Source organism: Protopterus annectens, chromosome 1.part2, assembly GCF_019279795.1.
Source record: "Protopterus annectens isolate FY-2018-M chromosome 1.part2, PAN1.0, whole genome shotgun sequence".
NCBI classification, from domain to species: domain Eukaryota; kingdom Metazoa; phylum Chordata; order Ceratodontiformes; family Protopteridae; genus Protopterus; species Protopterus annectens.
The window spans coordinates 994,469,708-994,495,647 of NC_056727.1; the positions used below are offsets into that span (position 1 = coordinate 994,469,708).

Here is a 25,940-nt window from a genome sequence, read left to right on the forward strand (position 1 = left end):
TGGTTCCCCCCTCGATGTCTGTAATGACAGATGTCTGAGTCAACTCCACTGACATGCTGTCAGTGGGTACTGACATGGTCTCTTCTAAAGTACTCGTCAGAACCAGAGAAATCGGGTGTCCCTCAGCCCCTAGAAAGGGAGTCAACAGGACTTCCAAAGGCAGAGCAGCATCTGGAGAAGGCCTGCAAACCTTGGGCTTCTTCTGCAGCTGTTCAGCTTGGGTAGCCAACTAGGGATCAGTCCTAAGCATGAGACGTTTAAGTCTTTGGTTTTCTAGAAAAAGATTTAAAGTGGACAGATGGCTGCATAAGGTCTTGGGTACGAATGATTGGCTAACAGAGCAGGCCTTGTGGTCATGCTCCTTACCTAAGCAGAAGAGACAGTGGTCGTGGGAGTCTGTGCGGAAGCTGGCACCTGCAACTACATTTATTCTATTTCTCAGACATTGGCTAGAGAAAAACTACAGCAACCAAGATAAAGCTTAAACAAAGGCAAAAAACCCCAACGAGGTACTTATCCTTGCATGTCTTTGGATGCACGAGAGAACCGGTCGAAGTAATGGTCATCTGTGGCTGAAAAGCTCTGAGGTCTGTGCGTGCCGTCACAGTTATACTCCAAGGATATGGCCCTAAGTGTGATGTCCCAAGCACCTACGGCAGCCAGGCTTGAGCTTTTGCATAAGGAGCTGATGTCGGGTCACCTGAGGGCAGGAAATCTCACAGTATGAATACTGCAACATGGGAATAGAAGGACATCTGACAGTTCTTTGATAAAGTCCCTCTGCAGCCCAGTAAAATGAGCTAGATAGTTTAACAACCTCTGGGCAAAGATTGCCAAGGCTAACAGTGCTTCCCAAATCTGTCCAGCGCTCTAGACTCCTTGTTAGGTGGATGGACATTGGTAATTTTCTTCCACGAGCGCTTTTCTTGGTGGCTGCTGCCACTATAGCAGCATCCACTATGGGACCCTTACTTCAGTGTTTCCTGTCTGCAGGGGACATTAGAAACTGATTGGGCTGCTTGGGTATGGGCTCGATGGTGTCCAGTTCCTTCCAAGTCAGCAAGACACTAAATCCACTAGGGCATCTGCCGGGGGGGGGGGGATGCCTAAACATAAATGGGCCTGTCCTGAACACCTCCAAGAGAACGGACTCCTGAGAGGAAGGAGGCTGGGCAGACCACCCACCTTTCTGCTTCAGGATCTCTAGTATGTCCCTGAAGGAGACAGTCATGTGGGGATCAGGGAGGATCCTTCCTCCTCATCGAAGTCAGTATCCATGCTTAAGACTCCAAAGGGGAATCCACGTGCCTCCTTTTGCACGTCTGCTTCCCAGGGACTTCCCCAAGGAAGTGTCAGAAGGGGATTCTTTCTGAGCTGGGAAATCTGTGACCGCCAGGGACAGGAAGACTCATGGCAGAACAGACAGCCAGGCCTGAATACGACGGTGGTACAGGGGCAGATTAGGGGACCTGTGCAGTTGGATCTTCAGACCAGAAGACCCTCTCCACTATATGGAAAGCCAAAGGACCAGAAGAAGCCCTTTCTGCTTCCTCCAGAGCCGAAACTACCGAGGAAAAACACAGTTGTGTAGACTTACCATAAATGCTGATGTTAGAGTGTATTAACTATTGCAGTCATTACATTTGGGTTATCTGCTTGCAGGTAGCCCTGAGTCGGCCTGACAAAGTTTTGGGTCCTGCGTTGGTTGCTGTCCCTTCTTCCATGACGTCAGGTCATCACAGGTATAAAACATGCAGCTGACGCCATTACATCAGTTTTTCTTGCCTCAGATGTCCGGTGCCACCCTAATGGAAAGCAATTAAAATATAAAAGTACAAAGACATACTTCCAACAAAAAAGCAAATACACCAAAAAGGCTTTTAAGCATAGTAAAGGAAAGCAGATGTATAGCCAAAAGAAGTTAGGGGGATGGAGGGAGGCTAACCAGGACTGCAACAGTGCACTATAACATCCACATTTATGGTAAGTGTACACAACTGTACTGTTCTTAGTGTTTCACTGTTGCAGTCTTTACATTTGGGTAGATTCCCAAAGCTATGGTTGGGAGGAGGAATTTAGATAACATTAGGGGCCAGCTATAAGGCCCTGCAAGACTGCAGTGGCAAAGCCAGTACTGGATTTAGAGAAAACTGGAAAATGATAATGCTTGGTGAAAGAATATACAGAACTCCAGGTAACAGCTTCAAGGATGTCCCTGGTAGGGACTCCTCCGAGAAAGGCTGTAGAGGTAGATGCAATCCTGGTGGAGCGATGTCTGATCCTTTGGGAGATAGGTTTTCCAAGGTGCTTATAGCAGAAATTAATGCAATGGCTTATCCATTTGCTTTGAAATAGCCTTCCCCTCTGCCTCTGCAGCAAACGCCACCAGCAGTTGTTTAGATTTCCTTTGAGGTTTAGTCCTGTCGAAGTATAATCTAAGTGGTCTGTGCACATCTAAGGAATGCAGTATCCATTCCTCTTTATTCTGTGGATTGGGAAAGAAGGTTGGCAAATGAATGGACTGATTAAGAGCCACACTGGATACCACCTTGGGCATGAAGGATGGATTGGTTCTGAGGGACATCCTGTCTGCATGAAAGATGATGAAAGGCTCCATTGCCATAAGGGCCTGTAATTCAGATACCCTTCAAGCTGAAGTGATTGCTAAAAGGAAAGCTGTTTTCCAAGAAAGAAATTTAAGTCTGCCATAGCAGCTGGCTCGAAAGGAGGTAGAGTGAGTTTCTCCAAGACAAAGTTAAGGTCCCAGGCTGGGTTGGAGCTCTGGTCTCAAATTTTTGGCCCCTCTGAGGAACTGCTTGAGCAGTGGATGAGAGAAGAGGTGAGGTTGTGTGTTATAATGAGCTGAAATGGCTGAGGCGTGGATTTTAATGGAGGAAAAAGACAGGCCCTTGTGAAGCATCTCAGTTAAGTATTGTAAAATCGGACGTAAATTGGGCGCTGCTGTGCACATCCCTTGTGATTGGTTACAGGCACAGAATCTTTTCCATTTTTCAGCATAACATTTTCTAGTACTAGGCCTCCTTGCCTCCAAAATGATATCCATCACAGGTTTGCTGAGGGATGGTAAAGGAGAGATTAAGTAATTAGCCAGGCTGCAAGGTTCAGTGTTAGAAGCAGAGGGTGCAGAATCTGGTTCTCCCGCTGAGGCCGCAGGGAAGGAGTCTGAGGCAGGTGCCATGGAGATAACCATGACGCACTGGGCAGAAGGGGGTACCCAGTGCTGGCACGGCCAGTCTGGAGCAATCAAAATCATCCTTTGCTTGCCCAGTTTGATTTTCAGTAGTACTTTGGAGAGCAGAGGCAATGCTGCGGTGGTACAGCGGTAGCATTGTTGCCTCACAGCAAGAGGTTTTCCTGTTAGATTCTCAGATAGAGTGCCTTCTGTGTGGAGTCCATGTCCTCCCTGCGGTCAAGTGGCCTCCAAAAGACATGCATGAATGGGCGTGCATTCGCTGAAGGTTGGGCGTCGGGCTGGCAACTTGGCACCATAAAATATACTGCCAATTATTAGCGGACCGGAGTTCCACTCTGGCGACCCCTAACCAGGAAAAGCCGAAGACAAACAACTTTGGAGAGCAGAGGCAGAGGGGGGGGCATAGACTAATAGGTTTTTCCAGCTGAAGGACAGAGCATCCACTTTCCAGGCTAATTTGTGAGGAGTCCTTGTACAAAATTTGTCCAAATGGTAGTTCTGGGGAAGAGGCAAACAGGTCTATATCTGGGCTCCCCCATTTGCTTGTCAACATGTTGAAAGACCTTGGTTCCAGTTTCCACTTGTGTGGGTCCATGAAGTTTCTGCTTAGTCCATCTGCCAGTGTATTTAATTTTCCTGGCAGGAACTGAGCTTGTAGCTGCACTTAGTAGCTCAAGGCTGTGCTCCACAATGCCATGGCTAGTCTGCAGAGGGGCTAAGAATATGTACCCCCCTGCTTGTTTATGTACCACGTAACAGCGGTGTTGTCCGTCTTTACCATTAGTTGTCCTGGAAGAATGTGGTCCTTTAAGGATGTCAGAGCATTCTGTACAGCTAACTTTTCTTTTTGACTGATAAGCAGGTGCATTTAATTTGGGTTCCATTTGCCCTGAATGCACTTCCCTGCCAGGTGAGCCCCCCATGCATAGTCTGATGCATCTGTTAGGGTTTGGGTGGCAAGGGGTGGTGTAAAAGGTAGTCCTCTGTTTTGGTGGCAGGCCTCTGCCCACCAAAGAAACTCTAGGCGGAAGCAAGGTATGATAGGAATCTTTTTCTAGGTCCTGAAAATGTTGACACCATAGGCTTTTTAGATACCACTGTAGTTTCCTCATATACAGTCTTGCATATGGAATTAGAAGAATGCAGGAGGCCATGAACCCCAAAGGCCTGCAGTACCTGTTTTGCAGACAACAGGGGTTTTGTGGCCACTTGTTTGAAGTAGGTGGTCAAATGAATTTGTTTCTCTGGCGTGAGGTATGCCATCTGGGAAGTTGTATTCAAGCTTGCTCCCAGGAATATAATTTGTTGACAGGGTACCAGTTGCGATTTCTTTTCATTAATGGTGTACCACAGAGAAGTTAGAACCCTTTGTACAAAGGTCAGATGATTCAAAAGTATGTCCTGGCTTTCTGCCTGAATTAGGCAATCATCCAGGTATGGGTATATTTGAATATTTCTTTGCCAGCAAAATGCAATAACTGGAGCTAGGCACTTTGGCTTATCTACTGTGCCCAGGGGATTCACAAAGGGCAGTGCAGAGAACTGATGGTGCATGTAGCCTGCTTTGAATCGTATGTATCTTCTGCAAGATTCCCCGATTGGGATGTGCAGGTATGCTTCTTTTAAATCTAGTGCTGCCAACCAGGCATCTCTGCCTAGCATAGGAAGTAACTGAAGAGTCAGCATCCTGAATTTTGGAATCTCCAAAAAGGTGTTTAGAGTACACCTTTTTAAGAACTTCCTCAGCCTTGTTGCCAAACAGGCGGTCCTGATTTAAGGAGCATCCAACAATTTAGCTTTAACAAGATCAGGCAAAGATTGCTCCTTAAGACAAGCATGCTTTCTGTGCACAGACCCAGTAACAGCAGCTCTGCAAGAGGCCTCTAATGAATCAAAACCACATTGCAAAGTATGTTTTCCAACCTGTTTAACAGAATGCATTAAATCCTGTAATTCTATTTTCCACACAGTCCGGAATCATCATTTTCTGTTTAAGCAGTCCAATAACATGTTGCTGATACTTTAACATATGAAACTGGCAGTTTAAAGCCTTAATGGCCAAGGTTGCAGAAGTGTAAACCTTCTTACCCCATCTATCCAGCGCCTTGGAGTCTCTATCAGAAGGGGTAGTATTTTTAGCAGTAATAGCTTTATTGCCCTTGGGCCCCTGTGAAATAGTCTTTGTATCTGCAATAGGATTTTTATAAAGAAACTTGTGGGACTCAGGGACCCTGTAGTATCAGTCAGGCTTTCTGGGAGCAGGAGGCAGGGACTCAGGAGCCAAACTAGATTCCGAAAAAGCATCACCAATGTCTAGTACAGGAGGAAAAGCTAAAGGCCTTTGCATCATTTTGTCCATGTCCGCTTCAGATAGACTTCTGGGGGACCACAATGAGGCCACAGACAACGGCCGGGAGGGTCAGTGTACGGAGGGCCTGGAAAGAGGTCTAAGCTCCTCCAGCTCTGGTGAAATCTCAGCGATCGGAGCCAAGGAGAAGTTGGCCTGGAAAGAGTGTCTGTTTAGGGGGGGGGGGACCCCCTAGATCAGACAGGTCCAGGTATCTCTTCCTCCCTTTGTTCCTCTCTTCTTTTTTTTTGACTCCCTATCCACAGGCCTCTGTCCAGAAGGTTGAATCCCAGCCTGGGAGGGAAAGGAGGAGACAGTGGCTAAAGCTGAAGGTGCAGTCATGGCTGTGACCACAATAGAAGAGGAGGCAGCTGCCTCCATAGCAGGGAGAAGTCCCTTGAGGATAAATTTTGCCCTACGATCCCTCAGGGCCCTGGGGTTGAACCCCACACACACAGGGCAGTTCGAAGAAAGATAGGCTGCCCCCAGACATGCAATGCACAGAGTGTGGCCATCTGCTGGGGACAACATATGGCCACACACTGCATTTCCTAAAGACCAGCTTGGCCTGCTGATTTGCCATATCAACACCGAAGGTACAATGTACCAAAATGTTTAAACTAAAAAGGTTTAAACTAAACTGCCCGACCCAAACACTCACTCGTACGGAGCAGGAAGGGAGATAAGGCCTGCTTTTTTTTTTTTTTTTTTAATGGAGAAAACAATGCAAAACGAGGGAAGGGAAGGCAAGGGACAATAGGAAATCTACCTACACTAACAGCAACTCAAACACCCACAAAGAGAGTAAATAAGTGTCAACCATGCCTGGAGCTCTAGACCACGCTGTTTGGCAAAGTGGCAAATAAGATCTGAGGGAAGGAAGGAGATGGAGGGGTACTATGGGTAAGGGGAGGAGCTTGGAGCTCAGATCAGATGCTGGTGAAACTGCAGTCTCGGATCCAGATCAGACAACCCACAGGTTGATTATCGAATGAAGTTAACTACTTCAGATCATATATTTAAAAATAGCCAAGGTCTAGAACAATTGCAGAGCATTTATACATACAAAGAGTGACAAAATTCAATGTAATTGCTTAGACACTGAAAGGTTCAAGTGGTAAGGTAATGGCCACTTTGCCTCTTCATGAGTACAGTTAAGAGTCCCCTTGCAGAACATAACCTTCAAACCTAAAATACTGACTACAGGGAAGCAGTGCCAAGCTTGGCTTACCACTGGACATGCTACATACAACTCCCAGGTAGAATGATCACCCTAAGGGCATAAATGGGAGCGACTTTTTTCTCTGCTATATACTACAGACCAGTATCACTACTACCCAGGTATTTGTGGCTTTAAATAGAAATATGGGTAATTAGTAAGAGCTTGCAACACAAATGTAAAGCAACAGTCAGGGAAACTGTCAAAAGCTACCTTTAAGGAGTTAAGGTCTTTTTCACACAAGAAATTTTAAAATTCGACAACCTGTTCTGAGAGTTGTATTGTAGTCGTGTAGTCCTGTTACTTACCAAATAAGTTTTCAGAAGTTCTCGTCAGTGTTGGGAAGGTAAGCAAATGAACTTGCATAATTACTTTCTCGGCAGAGCTTGTCAGAATAAAGTATTAAAATAAAGTATTAAAAACTTACGTTTGGTGGCTAGCAGGACGCCGAGTAACATTGCAAACACGATACTTCCTCTTCATCTGTCCACAGTGAGTCACTTCTACTTTCAGGCCTATAAATATTTTAAACATTATACATTTACACATCCAATTACACATCATCTTTTCTAATACACAGTGAGCTCAAGTATGAAATGGGATCAATAACACTACGTGTGCCATTTTTAGGCATTTGAGGTTTCCTATACCTATAAATAATATCAAAAGATTCTTCTGTTGTATTAATACCATGCTCATGTGCAAAAAGTTACTGTGATTACTAATTCAGTTTTATATTCACTAAATAGAAGTTATGTACTCACCATAACGTTCCATCTCCGTTGTCCATTTTAATTCTTACTAAACATATGGAATCAGATCCAATCCTCAGATCAGACTTATCTGCTGTTTCACAGCTCATGGATACTACAGGCTCTCGAGGTCCTCCCTTACCCACAATGCAGCAGTCCACCTCATTCCTCAAATCTTGTTTGCAGCTTCTTATATATGATGGAATACATTTATAGCGTTAAGGAAAGTCACTATCTGGAGCTCAAATAGAAGAGACTCTGGCTCCTCTAATGATCTCCCAGAATTCCTCAAGAGAAAAGGGGTAGGGAGTTGGGGGTGGGGTTGACTGAAAAAAGAACACAGATGGAATGTAATGGAGAGTATGCAATTACTTTATCTGATGTTGTCAATTTCTATTTATTCCTAAACATTATGGGACCCAGTCTCCAGCTACTTGAATCCCAGGTGGACTCAAAGGAAGGATATTCTGGAGTACTGTAGAGCCGAAGGCTGCTCTTTCACTCGAGACAAGATCAAATATGTAACAAGTAATAAAAGGTATTAGGACTGGACCAAGTCACAGCCATAAAAATATTGGCCAAGGAAGTCCTGGATATTAAGGCTGAAGAAGATGTCATGGATCTGGTTGAATGGGCTTTTAAAGGCTTTGGCAAAGCCAGATCAAATTTTTATAAAAGAAAAATACTCAGTCACCCACTTTGCTAAAGTTACTTTTGAAACTGGTTGACCCAATCTACTTTCTGAAAAGGAAATTGATCAGATTTTCTAAATTTCTTTGATCTCTGAAGATAAAACCATAATTGTCTGTTAACATCTAAAGTGTAAAATGTAATCACCTTTGTTTGCAAAACCTGGAAAGAACACTGGAAGGTTAGTAACTTGATTAATGTTAGATCCTGACACCACCTTAAGACGGAAGGATTGGTTCTTAGGGACACCCTTTCCTTACGAAAAACGAAATAAGGAGGATTAGAGGATAAAGCTTGAAGCTCTGAAACTCTCCAAGCCATGTTACATCTATCAGAAATATAGTTTAAGTCAAGTATTTAAAGTCACATGTTGCAGCCAATTCAAATGTTTGAGTTTAGGCCTGTAACATTAAATTTAGATCCCAACGTGGGATCCTTGAAAAAGATGGTTTGAGCAGAAACACTCCTTACAAAGACATGAAGAAGCCAAAGTGGAATTATCAACTCCTATATGAAAACTGGAAATGGCAGCCAACTGAACTTTGACAGTAGAGGGACTAGCCCCTTCATTAAAGACAGAAGCCAGGAATTCAAGAATTTTACATAGTGGTGCTGAAAAAGGGTCCATATCTTGCTGTGCCCAAAGGACAAATATTTTCCATTTGCTCTTATAAATCTTCCTAATGGAAAGCTTGTGGAAAGAAGTGTCATACTGGAGAAGAGAGCTTTGGTTGTCTGACTATCAATGGAATTGGAGAAACCATGGGGTCAGTTTTATTCCCAAAATGTCCAGGTGAGTCAAGTCTGTCGGGTGAAACAGATCTGGAACTGGATCCAGAATCCAAAGTGGGTAAATAGACCAATGAAAAGGAAACCAAATCTGTTGACAGCAATAAGGAGGAAGGAGTATGACTCACTCTTCAGTCAGGATGCTTTCTGAAGAAATTTGGGGATTAAAGGGACTGGGAATAAGCATAGAGGAGATCTGGGGCCAATCGTTTTAAGTGTGTTTCTTGGTCACTCCTCCAACAAGGAGAGTAGGGCAAAGAACTTCCTGCATTTGTTCACGGGAGATGCAAATAGGTTGCAGAATGGCTGGCTCCACTGGCAGAATCAGTTCAGAGACTACTTGTGAGATAATGAAATGGACCTGCTCAACTTGTCCACTATCATGATGGACTTCCCGAGTATATGCATTGCTGTCAGAAATAGATTTTGAAGAGATCCCTCACTGCCACATTCTCAGCTTCTTGACACAGAGTAAGGTCTGGTTCCTCCTGGTTTTCTGACATACCATACTAGACATTGTCCTCTTGAATCACAGAAGTCCCAGAAGGGAGTGCGTCTTGGAACACCTACAATGCTATGAGTACTGCTCTCATTTCAGGCACACTGACATGCAGGTTGGCCTCTTCAGAGGACCAAATTCATTGTACGGTTTTCCCCAAGAAATACCCCCCACCTGCTCTGGGAAACATCTGTGGTCACTATGGTCTTGGGCTAAGGAAGGATGAATGGGTGACTGCAATGTGATCTGAATGAATCCACCACAGGTATTTTTTGCAGATTTGAGTTATGCTGATTTTGGTGGACATATGCAGACTTAAAAATGGACCACTGGGTTGGTAACAACCATTGAAGAATTCTCATGTGGGACCTTGCTAGTGGCAGTAGTACAATTGCTGCAGATATCGATCCCAGAGTCTGTAATATCTTTCTAGCCGGTAATACTGATTTTCTTAGACTCCTGACTTGGGAATGAATGGTTTAAACCCTCCCTGGTCTCTCCAGTGCGGCCAGTATCCTCCCTGGTCTCTCCAGTGCGGCCAGTATCTTCTGTGGTCTCTCCAGTGCGGCCAGTATCCTCTCTCCACTGCGGCCAATATCCTCTCTGGTCTCTTCAGTGGTGCCAGTATCCTCTCAGGTCTCTTCAGTGTGTGCCAGTATCCTCTCTGGTCTCTTGGGGATCAACTGTACAGAATCTAGCTCCTTCCACGCCTGCTGGGAGATCAAATCAATGAGCTCATCAGCAGGTAGACACACCCAGGGAGTAGATGGGCAAGTACCAAATGCATCCAAGAATACAGATTCCTCTTGAGAAAGGTCAGTACACCATCCACCCTTCTGTTTCAGGATCTCTGATATGTCTACAAATGAGATAGTCAGGTGGTGATCTTGGGTCCCTTCCCCCTCATCAAAATCAGCATCTTCTGTGACTGACTCCTACACGGAGTCCAACTGCCTCCTCTTGCATTTCCTCTTCCTAGGGACTTCTTTGGTGGGATGTTCCAAAGTAGTACTGCAAGAGATAATTATGCCCTGCGGAGCCACCTGGAGGCTTTGGGCTGGCTGCCCCTGTGGAGCAGAATGCGGAGGCTCAAGACACAAAGACATCTGAGAACCAGAGGGAAGATCTGAGGGGGGGGGGGATCTGATATTTAGAAGAAAACACTACTACCTCGAAGGTAGAATATCCTGGGGAGAAGAAAACTTTTGGCTCTGAGAAGGCATGCCTCTGGACCGATGTCTTCCTCTGGCCAGAAGACACAGCACGTGAGGCAGGAGTTGGAATAGAGCTATCAAATGCAGAGGCTCAGAGGGGCAGGGATGGCTCCAACAACTTCACAGTCAACTTTACCCCATGGATCAGACAATGAAGCTTTGGGTCTGACAGCAATCTGGCCCCAAAACGGTCAGAGACAGCGTGCGCAGAGAAGACATCAGATCCGACGAAAAATGCCTCTTTGGATCCAAAGCAGACTGTGCCTGAAGTCTCAGATCCAAGGGATCTGAAACCAAAAAACAGATCAGAGAAGGAACCAGAATTGGTGGGGTTGTACGAGCAGAGGTCTCCTGACCCACTGGGATAAGGGCAAGGAGAACTCCCATCTGAATCAGTCTTGAAAGAAACCATCATTCTATCCACATCTGCTTCAATGACACTTGTGAAATGAACGGGAAGAGGCAATAGAGGGAGATCTGCATATTTCCGGGAAGGGAGGTAGGAGCCAAGAGGGAACTGGATCAACAGAAGACTCGTATCTTGTTCTTGGTAGATGTCTAGAGTCTGAATGGGTCACAGCCAAAGATATGGATCTGTTGTCTGAAGTCATCGGATCCAAATATTTGTGTTGGATCCAAAGTTTGCCAAGTCTTCAGCCGAAGCTCCAATGTCAGATCCAAAGAAGATTGAGAAGAGCTAAGAAGCTCTGAAGGCCTCTTTTTTTCTCATGCTTAAGAGGTTTGACCTGCAGTCACTGACTCTCTGAAGCCCAACGGAAGAAGGCCTTTGAGGATCAATTTATTTTTTATGTCCATAAGAGCTCTTGGATTAAAAGGCTTTACAAATGGAGTATGAAGCTTGCAAATGTTCTGGTCCCAAGCAATAAACACAGACATGAGAATCAGACAATGGGATCTCATGTCTGCATTTACTGCATTTTTTTATAACCTGTTTATCTGCCATGAAAATGAGCAAGTACAGTAAAACAGAAAAACACTAGAAAAATAAAATTAAGCAGAAAAAATCATACGAGAAGCACTACTACTAATTACAATTGTTTTTAATAGAAATCAGAAGAAAATATACAATACAGATATCAGCAATGGTATTGATAATATACCAACTAGCGGTAAGAGAAAAGAAGAACTACCAACTATGGTAATTAGAACCACTTGTAATGAGTAAGAAAAACACCAAAAACTATACTACAAAGAAAAGGAAAGGCAGAAATAACGATAGACGGTTAATTAGAAAAAATAGAACAATTACCATTGGTGGCAATTAAGAAACTACCAGCGGTAAGTGTAAAAGTAAAGGGAGGATAAAAAAAAGGTTGGAAAAATGTAAGATAGAAAAAAAGTGAATGACAACTTATCGTATTATCACAAAAAACACACTCAAGCTGTAGACCATGTCCTTTTACTATGGCAGCAAAAGAGATCTGGGAAATGAGGTGGACTGCTGCTTTGCAGGTAAGGGAGGAGCTAGAGAGCTTGTAGCATCAATGAGCTGTGAAACAGCAGCCCAGTCAGATACAAGGTTCAGATCTGAACCCATATGTTGAGGAATGAATGAAAATGCACATCAGATCTCGTGTGTTCTGTAAACTTCTTTTCAAAGAAAGTTTTTCTACTAAAGTTATAGAAAAAAAATGACATCACATTTTATTAGTTTTCTTTTACCTCTTATTTCTTTGGTGAACTTGACCCGCTGAGAATCCGTCAGAGGTTTTGTTTGTTCATTGATATTCTGAATGTCAAGCACTTCACACATGAACTCAATAACTGGCTGGGCCCGATAGAATGCAGTTGCAGAAACTGAAATGGGTACGGGAAAAAATAAAACACAAGTAATGTACTCTTCAAACGTTTAAATGGGAACACAACCAGTTTCCCATATATTGCACTTCATCATAAAACCCATCACCAGTGCCTCTTAGTTTTGTACTCTTATACAGGCAAAATCACAAGTATTTCACTTACCATCAATATTTAGCATCATATTCCACATAGCTGGTCTGACTGATTGGTGGAAACCAAACCAAACTTCTCTGCCTCCTCCTAGTGGATGGTAGTAGCCTTCAGGTGGAGAGAAGAATGAACGACCCACAGGGGTGTACCTGAAGAAAGCACAGGATTAGGTAAAGTAATTTCCATTTCTTGCACACTTCAACCACAAGTTCAATTATTAATTTCTTTTGTCCCTACAAATACACCGATACAGATGTATATATCCAGTCACACACAAATACACACACACACACAAATACACACACACACACACACACACACACAAATACACACACACACACACAAATACACACACACACAAATACACACACACACAAATACACACACACACAAATACACACACACACAAATACACACACACACACAAATACACACACACACACACAAACACACACACACAAATACACACACACAAATACACACACACACACAAATACACACACACACACAAATACACACACACACACACACACACACACACACACACACACACACACACACAAATACACACACACACACACACAAATACACACACACACACAAATACACACACACACACACAAATACACACACACACACACAAATACACACACACACACAAATACACACACACACACACACACACACACACACACACATACACACACACACACACACACACACACAAATACACACACACAAATACACACACACAAATACACACACACAAATACACACACACAAATACACACACACAAATACACACACACAAATACACACACAAACTAAATCAATCCACCTGATCTGCTAATTACAAAACTAGTTAAAAATGGTAAGTACACCAATACAAATATCAACGCAAGACCTGCTAAAATTTTAAACTCAGATGCGTTTTCTTTACTTCTAAGAAAATGAGCATAAAAAGAGCTCAAAAAGTAATTTCCCATGTTTATCCCTCTGAAGTTTCCACAAACTAGTACATCAGAAATGCAGGCGTCAAAAAAGTTTTTTCCTTCCTTGCTCAAAATTCATCAGAAATTATCTATTGGTGGCCAAGATGTTCACTGACTAGCAGCAGTTTTTTCCAGCTCTGCCATCCTGTTATATTTCTGACAGGATTTATACTTAAATAATCCATTTGATCTTAATTTAATATTTCTAATATCTACAAAACTACCTGCAGATTATTGTAAAAAATCATTTGATTTTTTTGAAATTTTCCTGTCAAAATCTTCAGACATTTATAGCACTTCTGCCTGAAAGAGGAGTTACTCCAAAAGCAATTCCTCAGACTCCTCTCTGAAGAAATAACTTCTATCCTTGACAACAACCTTGCAGGAGATCTCTGAAACTTGACAAAATGGCACAAAAATAGATATATTTGAACAGAAATTTTCAAAACAGATGGATCTTATACACAAAAAATTACAGCTACAGAAATCTCAAATCTCTGACATGGAACAATCACTCAGTGATACAGATGAAGACTCCAAGAAGGAAAAAGCAACAGAATTCCTCCTGAAACAGAATACAGCACTACAAAATAAGTTTGAAGATCTGGAAAACAGATCATGAAGGAATAACCTACAAATATTTGGACTTCCAAACAGAGGGAAACCATATGGTGAGTTTTTAACCACTTTACTTCCTACTGCTTTGAATCTCCCTGAAGCCCTTTCATTTGGGATTGAAAGGGCACACAGATCTGCTGTTTCTTCTACTAATAAAAATACTACCAAATCTGTTATAGTTAAATTTATTTCAACACAAGATAAGGAACTAATATTAAAAAACAGGATGGTCTAAGTCCCCTATAAAAATAAATGACAGCATCATTCGCTTTGATGATTATTCTTCTGCAGTTATAACTAAAAGAAAACTCTTCTTACCTATCATTAAGGAGCTAAAGAAGAATCAAATAAACGTGCACCTTTTGTTTCCAGGTAGACTAAAATTATTTCTCACAGATGGAATAAAGTGTTTGATGACTTGGACACTGCTGTCATCTACTCTAAACCAATAAAATAAATGACAAACTGGAAGATATGGAATGGACAAATCCTACATTAAAAAGAAATGCAGAGAATAACACCTGGAAATCTATGGAAAAGAAGAAAAAGTTAAAGGACAAATGACTGTGCCTTTTGATATATGATCACTTTAATAATACCTTGAAATATGCCTTACATTATCTGTGGTTCTTGGAGTTTACAGGTTAGTAACCTTGCTGTTATAACATGTTTCAGATGAGGAAAGGGAGAAAGGAGAAATGTATATAAAAAAATAATTTTGTTTAAAATATGTACGTTTGAATATGTAGATGCATATGCGTATATATGTGCATGTGTGTATGTGTTTGTATAAGTGAGAGTACGCATGTATAAATAGATATGTATATAAAAAAAGTCAGGAACTGTTGAGATATATACTTTAAATGGGGAAATTTCAATAGTATATATTCATATGAAAATGAAGTTGTATGTAGTTTGGGAGAGATCTGGTTGATGTGTAGCAATGCATTGGTTTGATGCTGGGAGGGTAGGATTGCACGACATGTTTTGGCAGCTTTTCCCTGCTCCATTTTGTTGCTTTGAACTCTTTGTGCCTTTCTATAGTCGACTCTGGGATACTGTTGACTGAGGCACTGGTGATATAAAAAATGTTACTGTAGTGCTTGAAAGGCATACATTTGTTTTCTGTGAAATGCTGTGGTTGCAAGTCTGGAGACTAACATTTTTTTTAACTTTCCCACTGAAAAGGTCATACAAGAAACTGTCTGAGAATTAAGAGAAAGCTTCATCCAACCTTTAGAACACTTTCTCGAGCCTCAAATTTCTTAGACAATTAACTCTCGTTGAATTAAACGCTCGCAGAGCTGTGGATCCGAAATGAATGCTATTAACTTTGAACTCAACAGGAAGCAAATAGAACATTCAAACGATAAAAAGGACATTGCATTAAGCAACTCTAAAACTTTAAAAGTGGAGAAAAAGAGAACTACATACCCATGGTACATAACCATATAAATGTTTAACTTTATTATAAAATAACTAGTTCATAATGCAGAAATGACCTGCTTTTCACAATAATATGTTTGTGTCATATACAAAACACTTTTTTGAAAAGAACAATGTCTACACAGTTAATGCTTAGTCTCATAACTGAAGGATTGAAATATACTATATTTACCTACTTATTTATTTACTTTTTTTCACAAGAGGGATCAGGATGATCTCTCTCGTCCTACTAATAGAGCTCATCATTATTAGGCATTCAATGGTTATTAAAATGTCATTTGATGTTTTTTATCTATTAGTAACTGCAAACAATGCCTAGCTCTGACTCTATACACATGCTGAACTATTTAATCTATATTTAATAGTTCAATTATTTAAAGAATATGTAATGATTTATCAAAAAGAAATTGTTATATTAAATTCTCTTTCTTAAAGGCTTCAAAACAAAAACAGTGTTAAATTGTGTTTGTCTCATAATATATTTTTACAAAAGTACAGACCATTATCACACTAAAGCGGCATTATTGATTACCATTTCCTTAGTTAATGGTTCTAATTCACAAATTGAGAATGAAGAGATATTACTGTGTGTGTGTACTAATTGCTAACGTATTCACTATAAAATAGAGATATAGATATACATCTCTAACCTATACTGATATACCTGCTGTTGATTTGAAAGTTTTCAGACATATTGATATGTTTTACCTGCTATACTTCTGTTCCTACTTCATATTATTTCTTTGAAATGGTTATTGGAAAAGTTGACATTCTAAACTATTTATAAATGTATAAATACAGATATTCTGAACTAATAGCAGAAAAGGCCTGACTATGAAAACTTAACAATGTTTTGATATCAATTACTGAAGTTGATTAAATTCATGATCTTCATTTTAGAGTTTTATAAATGCATTTTCCCTTTTTCTTTATATTAATGTCATATATGCCTTGAATGAAAATAGCGATAGCAACAAGTAAACTGTCTAGTATGATTCCGATTATGGAAACACTTTCTTTAATAAACATATTTAATATTATAATACACACTTGGTAAATTAATTCTACATGTAAATATCACAGGTCTTTAAATATTATTAAAACCATTTAAAAAGCTTTGATGCATACATCAAACAGAACATTTATCCTTGTAATACAATAAATACATTAATAATTTGCTCCATCTATACTGCATCTAAATAAATCTTAATATATTTGAAATTAGTATAATAGAAAATAACACATTGAGTTATCAATTTTGGTACCTAATTCTGAAATCCACAAAATATCAGCTTTTTATACATTTTGTCACAAATTAATATTGTTAAATTTCAAATTTGGTGGAGGGAAGTTAGCTGTTGCTAGTAAGGGGTTGGTTGATTCAGTCTCTGCTTGAATCAGGAGTCTTGAACTCCACGAAGTGGATAAGAATTTATATAATCTTTATCTGTACATAGATCTTCTTTATTTTACAGTGTCTAATTCAAATAAAAACCTAATTTACTTATTAATTTTCTTTTTAATTTTATCACAATCTAGCTGTTCTTCCACAAATATAGTGAGATGAAACAAACGAATAATGCTAGAGACTGCAAATGTAATTCTAATAAAACATTTACTTATATAAATGTCAACCTTAAAATGCATCTCCATTAATGTTAATGGACTGAATAATAGCTGCAAAAGAGGGAATCTATATAAATATTTAAATATTTTCAATCCAAATGTAGTCCTTTTACAAGAAACATCTATTAAAAGAAGACAGACTTAATAAAAAATATACAGTACTATCAAGTTCACATCAACAAAAAGAGAGGTGTTGCTATTTTATGGAACAATACATTTCCAATTTCTAAAATATTAAAAACGTATAGTGATGATAAAGGTATGTTATGTGCTGCCACACTACAACTTAATAAAAAGATATACACTTTTATTAATGTATACTGGATACCCTGAATAGCTATCCATACAGTCAAACAGCAGCTAGATCAAATAATACACCTTTCCAAAGGAAACATCATACTTACAGGAGACTTCAATTATATAGTAAACAAAAAAGACTACTGCTTTCAAGAAAAGGATGATTACATCGTCAAACAATTTGACTGAATTCACTGAATCATACCATATGAGAAATATTAATGATCTTGCAGAATCCAATTCACTTTTTTATACATATTATTCTCAGAGACATGGAACTCACTCCCGAATTGACAGAATTTACATATCAAACCAATTAATAATCTAAAAGGGGTTAGAGTACAAACATGCCCATTAACGGATCATAATGCAATAACGTTTGAGTTGCTAATGCATTCCAACTATTTCCCTCAAGTTAGAAGAATACCATCATATCTAACCACATTACCCGATTTCAAAAACTTTAACTCTGAAACAAAAACATTTATCAAAACAAACAGTGTTGAAGGTACTTCAGTCATTTTTATATGGGATGCACAACACATAACCCACAAAGTCAGTGTGCCAAGCAGCCACAGCCCTTAAGGCTGAATAACACACCTGATACTCTTGCTATAGGTGACTATTGTCAGACACACTGACATCCAACTCACCAGGCTGAATAAAGAGAAGGTCACAGTGAGCTGCCCGTCGGGTGCTAGGATCAGACAATGCAAGCACTCAGGTCACTCCAAAGCAAATACAAATATGACTCAGTCATTGTACATGCTGGTGTGAATGACCTGAGACGTACCTCCCTGGACTACATGAAAAGAGACATAGAGGAGCTCTCTGATCATGTAGCCCAGGCTGGTATGACCCTGACCTTGAGCAGCATCTTACCCTCACCTAGAATGATGCCACAGTACAAAGACAAAATGATCGATTTTAACAATTGGCTAAAATTTTGGTGTCATTCAAAGGGGATCCAGTGTCTGTCAGCCAGGGATGACATGCTCGACAAGCCACGTTGCTTCGCTAGGGATGGCTTGCACTTGTCACCACTGGGCTTTCTGATATTGGCAAAGGCTCTTGCCACCCCCATAGTGCCTTTTTTAGGCAAGGCTCAAAAGTCAAACCCACCCCCATAGACAGCACAAGGAACAAGAAACTAAGGGTAATGCTGCTAAACGCCAGAAGTCTTAACCTCAAGATGCACACACTCAAAACTCTCCTCAGTATGGAGAAGATCAATATCTGTGCAGTGACAGAAACCTGGTTCAAGGCTCCAGAAAGCACCCCAGCACTACCAGGCTATACCTCGTATCATGCTTTTCGGCCCCAAAACCCAGACCGAACCACAAAAGGAGGGGGAGTTTCCATATTTATCAAGGATATCCACACCTCCAGGTTAGTGGCATTGCACAAAGTATCGGAGACCATCCATGTGCAACTAACAGTGGGCAAGACTGCTTTTCAGTTTATAGCATCCTACAGACCACCCTCTCAAAGTCAGGAATCCCATTCGGCCTTCCTGAAAACATTGGAGAACATGAAGATCTCTCCGAACACCATTATACTGGGCGACTTCAAACTACCCAAACATTGACTGGGAGCACTACTCAAGCCCCAGCACCTTAGCCCAAAGATTCCTGGAAATTATAAACTCAAATGCTATGGAACAACTAGTCACCACTCCCACAAGAGGGGACAACATACTAGACCTGATCATTACCAACATGGGGACTCTATGCTCCACACCAGAAGTATATCCCTCATTGGTAAGATCAGACCATAAATTAATTTCACTGGATGTCCACATCCCGACCCCACCCCCAGCCCAGAAAACCACAGTGAAAAACTTCTCAAAAGCGAACTTCTCACTTCTCAAAACCGAAGTGGAATCCTTCAAGGCCCCAGGGCCAGTGGAAACTACAGCCCAAACTGCAGAATCCTATATAAATGCATTCTACGGACATCTCCAGGAATGCATGGATCATGCTATCAAAACAAAACCAAGACCCAATCATCCAAAGGCAGGCATCCAGTCTGGTGGACCCCTGCCATAAATAAACTGTATAACAGAAGGAGGAAGCTACTACATGATAGAGCAAAATCCCTAACAAGGAAGGCATCTCTGATCAGTACTAGCAAAAAATTACGATCCCTCATAAAATCCTCCAAGGCCAGCTTAGAGAGAAAAATTGCACAGAACACCAAAGACAATCATAAGGCTTTTTTCAGTTATGTTAGAAACCTGGGATGCAACTCCCAGACTTGTTCCGAGTTGATTCTAAATGATAAAAAATACAGTGAACCCACAGACATCGCCAATATCCTGGCAGACAGGTTCAGTGCAAACTTCTCCCCCCCAAAAGAGCAAGTATCTATCCCGGCAGAGGGCTGCCTCCCAAACATCTCAGATGCTCAGGTGAAGGCTGCCCTCTCCAAAGCAAAAAACACTGCTTCCATGGGACCAGATGGCGTCCCAGGTTGCGTCCTACATGAACTACAAGAGGAACTAATCCCTCAAATAAAACAGCTATACAATCTCAGCCTCACTACAGGATATGTGCCCACAGAATGGCATACAGCAACAGTGGTCCCCACTCCACAAAGGTGGAGCCTCTATGGTCCCTGGAAACTATCGCCCCATAAGCCTGACTAGCTTAGTCTGCAAGGCTATGGAGAGAATCATCATGGAGCTCATAAACAAAGACATTGGGGACCTACAGACACTAGATCCTACCCAGTTTGGCTTTGTCAAGGGCAGATCCTGCCTTTTGAACCTGGTTGACTTCTTTGAAACAGTCACCAAAGCCATAGATGAAGGGAAGGTAGTCCACACAGCCTATCTGGACCTTGCAAAGGCATTTGACACAATACCCCACTCGGGCATCATAGATAAGCTATCCAGCTTAAATATAAACCCCTATGTCACAAGATGGGTCGCAAACTGGCTCAAAGACAGAATCCACAGAATGAGAGTTGCTGGAGCCATGTCAGACTCAAAACCAGTCACAAGTGGCGTCCCACAGGGTTCTGTCCTGGGACCACTCTTGTTCGGTATATACTTTTCCGAGGTACAGGCAAACGTGGGAGGACTATGACTCACCAAGTTCGCAGACGACTGCAAACTGGGCGCCATAATCAACTCTCCAGCTGACAAACATCCTTCAAAAAGGTCTCTCAAAGACAGATAATTGGTGCCAGCGCCATGGTTTAAAGCTAAATGCCAAAAAATGTATAGTCATACCCTTTGGCAAAAACAATGTGCCCACAAATTACCACATAGGCGGAAACCCATTAAGTACAGAGAAAGTGATTAGGGACCTTGGGGACCCAAGTTGATAGCAATCTCTCCTTTGAAAACCACATTGCCAAAGTGGTTAGAAAGACCTTCTACATAGCCCACCTCATCAAGAAGGGTTTCACATCTAGATCAAGAGAGGTAATCGTGCCCCTTTATTCATCCCTCATCAGGCCCATCATAGAATACAATGCCCCTTTTGGGATGTACCTTACCCGACACCTGCAGCAATTAGAAAGACCCCAAAAGTATCTCGCCAAGAGGATCAAGGGTCTCAAACAGACGCCATATGCTGCTCGGTTAAAAAAACTCCAGCTCTACTCAGTTGCATACCGCCTACTTCGAGGCGATCTATGCCCGACATACAAAGCTATGTCAAATCCAAAATTAATGGACATGCTCCACCTCAGTAAATCTAAATCCCTTAAGAGCCACACGCTCGAGGGACTTGAACCTCAGCACAGAAATAAATAGAACTTGCTGGAGGGACAGGTTCATAACCCAGAGGGTCCCTTCGCTCTGGAATAGAATTCCAGTTCATGTGAGGCAGAGCACCTCACTGAATCTCTTCAAGAAGAATCTCGATAAGTGGATGGGGGATCATAGGTTTGTCCCAGGGATTACTCCCATGTCACTATTAGACAGAGGCACAGTAAACTAAACCTTAAAAAGGGCACAGTATACTCAAATCAAGGGGTGGCGTAAGCCATACAGAATCGGGCTAGGCTTATAATTGCCCCAGGGTAGATAGCCTAGTATGAACCTATAAAAGCTTACCTATACGGGAGAATAATTAATTGGCATCTTAACAAAAAAAAAAGTTATGGGATAAAGAATTAAAATCTCTTCAAGAAAAAAATTGATAAAGCTAAATTGCAAAATCAAATATCTAAAACTAATAGGACTGAGGAAATCAATATCTTGAATAATAAATACTTAGAAATCTTAAATCATAAAACCAAAATTAATTTAGAAAAAAAATTAAAATCATACATTTTCCACCAATCCTAAATCATTAAAGAAACTAGCTATTAAAACCAAAAAAACTAAATAAAATGCATCATATTAAAGAGATTTATTCTGAAAAAAATAAGATGGTAACAGATTTGGGAGATATGCTAATGGAATTTAAACATTACTTCACTAAGATAAATCAGAATTCAGACATTTTGGATTCAAAAGTTAAAATAAGTTATTTTATTAAGAAATACACAAAAATAAATTAAGGGAACAACAAAATTCAAGCATTAGATAAACCAATCTCTCTCCCAGAAATTAAAAATCAAATTAACAACTTAAAACAGAATAAGGTTCCAGGTAATGATGGGATCATATCAGAAATATATAAATTATTTTCTAATGAACCACTTGCTTTATTACACCAAGTCTTTACTAAATGTCAACAATCATTTACTATTCCCTCCCTCTTGGAAATATACTCCTCTCCTATTTTGAAAATGGATAAAGAAACATCCAAGTGTTCTTCATACAGGCCAATATCTCTCAAATGTTGATTATATAAAAATCTTTATAACCATTTATACAGACTTAAGAAATTTCTACCTGGAATAATTAATGCGGATCTAACAGGTTTTATTTTAAATAGGAATAATTTGATAGTATTAAAAGGATATTAATCATTATTGATCATGCTAATGAATCTAAGAAGAACTTAACTTTATTACGCTTAGACATAAATAGTGCCTTTGATTCAGTTAACTGGGAATACTTATTTCTTATACTTTGGAAGCATATAATTTTTCTGGCAAATTCATTAAATTTAATATCCCAACTATATAAAGGTAGCCAAGCATATATAAAAACTGGTTCATACCTATCTGACAAAATACCAATATGCAAATGAACCAAACAGGGTTGTCCCCTTTCACCTTTATTATTCACTATTATAATGGAACCCTTAGATAATTATATAAGAATGAATACAAATATTGGGGGAATCAGTCTAAATGCAGAAACATCCAAAATACAATTATTTGCTGATATTTTTTTTAACAGATGATGGAACAAATAAAACTTTTAACTACATTTGATTTTATGGAAAAGTTTAAAAAGATCTCAGGTTTAACTTTCAATGATAAAACGAGACTACTTTCTATCAATTCAAACACCAACATTTGGGACCAGAAATATAAAATATATTTGGTTAATAAAAAAGGCTTAAAATATTTAGACATGACATTATCAGAGAATATAGAAGATATATCTAAATTAAACTACACTAATTGTATTTCTTCCATCAATAATTTAACAATTGGAAATTGGAGGAAAAACTATCAAAATGATCATTTTACCCAAGATTCTTTACATTATCCAATCTACTTCATTAATCCCATCAAAAAATTAATCAAAGAATTCAATTCATTAATTTGAAATTTATGTGGCAACCAAATAAACCTAGGATATCAATTACAAATCATATGAGAGACTGGTCTTTTGCTGGTATAAGCCTCCCAGATTTAGAACTACATTCTATCAGTATTGCAAGGTTTGTAACTGGTAAGCCCTATAGAACCCATCACTGCATTAACCTACATCAGCTAGACTGGCTTGAACTGCAAAATGCTCTGCTACTCTCTCAACTGCTCATAAAATCTTCTACCTACCTAACAACACACCTACACTAAACAATCTTATAACACCCTATAATAATCTTCATTCCCTACGCTCCTCTAATAAACTCCTAGCTTATATACCCAAATCTAACAACTTGGCTGGTGACTCCTTGTTCTCCATCACCACAGGTAAGCAATGGAACATGCTGCCACCCAACCTAACCTCTATTTCCTCCTTTCCCCTCTTCAAACTTAATCTTAAAAATCACCTAAAACTTCAATGGTTATGCCCTTGCTGTAACCCTGACTAACACTCCTATTAGCTTGCAACCTCACTTCTCACTACTCTTTTACATTACTACTCTGCCAACAAATGTTACGTAAATGTTATCTTCCACAATTTTTTAATCCTGATGGTTTACTGTACAATGTTATGTTAATTCCTTCCTAATGTATGTGGCATTGCCTCTTATTGCTTTGTTTTTTCTATATTATTAAGTATGTGGAGCTTTTCTCCCCGGGCCTCTACTGAAAATGGAAATATCTCCAGCTAGACTAGCCCGGTCAACAAATGTAAAATAAAATAAATAAATAAATAAAACTCTCTTCAGTGATCAAGACTCTCCTATTAAATAAAAACTATACAGCTAAATGGAAAGCATTCCTAAAAGTTCTTTGTTTTGACCAACTCCAATAAACTTTTAAATAATCCTTTTAACTGGATTATTGAAAGTTATTTAACTTTAAACAAGTTCCCCAACAACTTAATTCACTATATGAAAACATTTACTAAAAGATTTTCAAAGCTTTATATATAAGAATATAACTTATAAAAACTGGATATTCATTTTGTTTCCTATTGCGTACACTAAAGGTGTTATAATCTCTTCTAATTTGGCAAATATCTTAACATTGAAAGAAATAAATCTTATTTTTTGGTTCCAGTTTATTCAAGATAATTTAATTACATTAGAACAGTTGATAATAAAATCTGGACTAGATTGAACTACAGAGCTTCAACTTCAATCTTTTATGGAATTTATGTCTGATCAAATTAACTTAATTTGCAAGATCACCAATACCTAAATTAATAAAATGCTTTGCTTCTTACATACATCAAAATGTAACTATAGATTGTAAAATATCAACTATCTACAGAAGTGAAAAATATACCAGAAAACTATTGGAATTATTTTACCACAATAAATAATGACACCCACTGAATTGGATAAAAAATAATTCTAGAATCATCTAAACACACTACATCTCGTAGATGGAGAATTTATGCATGGAAATTTATAAACAGAGTTTTCTACACACCTCACAAATTAGAACAGATTAGCAAGAATAACATTTTATGTTGGAGATGTAAAACAGACTAAACTAGACTGGTCACACGTTTTACGATTGTACAATTTTAAAGAAATTTTGGGAGAAAATTAATAATCTCCTTCAAACACTTTTTACAGACAATTTTATATTAACTAAATCCTTAATTCTTTTTAATACTCCAATTCCCAAATGTGTAAGAAAAGTTACGTATTCTCCGTTATGGTCTGTCCTAACAGCAGCTAGAAAAACAATAACCAGAAACTGGAAATCTGAATATACTCTTTCATATGATAGATTCAAAAATATTCTTGCTGAAATGTGCTTGTTAGAAATGATGACTATCAAATCAAGATCAGTTAAAATACCTTTTTCATATAATATGTGGTCCAATTTAAAAAATATATTCTAGATAAAGATACTAGTATAGTTTGATAAAATCATTATGGTTCTTTTGATACTCTGTTATATTGCTAAATTAGACACAGTTGTAAATACTTCAGTTGACCTTAATCGTTTGTTTTTGAATTGCAAGTTATTTCTTTTATGTCTGTAAACAAAATTTATTGTTACAAAATCTTAATAAAAATTGTTTTAAAAAAGAAGTTATCTATAGCTGAATGAATATGTTGCTCTCAGACTAATCAAAGCCTGCCTACTCATAATTCAGTACAAGCAATAAAATACTTTGCCCTTTGTAACAGTATGCTATAAACTAAAGTTGCATACTTAAACGATACTTGTGGACCCAAGTCCATCTTCCTCAACCTCTAGGACTACAGGCCTGCAGGACTTGGCTTGGAAATGTATTGGTGCTTAGCTACCCAACAAAATGTTCCTTCATATCCACTTAAAAGTGGAGCAAAGGAAGGAGGAGAAACCAAGTAATGAGAAAACAATATGAAACCTCCACACCTAGGGCAAAAATGGTAGCAGGAAGGGGGGAGTGTAGTCGTATGGGATGACAGACCTGGTCCTACACAACTACAGTTAGGAAGTCATGGTTAAGTATACAACTTCCATGAGTGATACTATTGGCCCATCTTCCTCTACAAAGTAGTCGCAAGGAAAGAAG

At 39.6% G+C, this 25,940-nt stretch overlaps 1 protein-coding gene across 1 annotated transcript in view; it reads right to left on the reverse strand.

The window, feature by feature from the left end:
• The window catches only part of AGO4 (argonaute RISC component 4), a gene marked incomplete in the record, with an annotated part of 1,401,134 nt that overhangs the window by 901,127 nt on the left and 474,067 nt on the right, over positions 1–25,940 (reverse strand). The window contains 3 exon segments of the mRNA XM_044059958.1: positions 7,208–7,295; positions 12,408–12,542; positions 12,708–12,844. Coding sequence (XP_043915893.1) covers positions 7,208–7,295; positions 12,408–12,542; positions 12,708–12,844 — 360 coding nt within the window.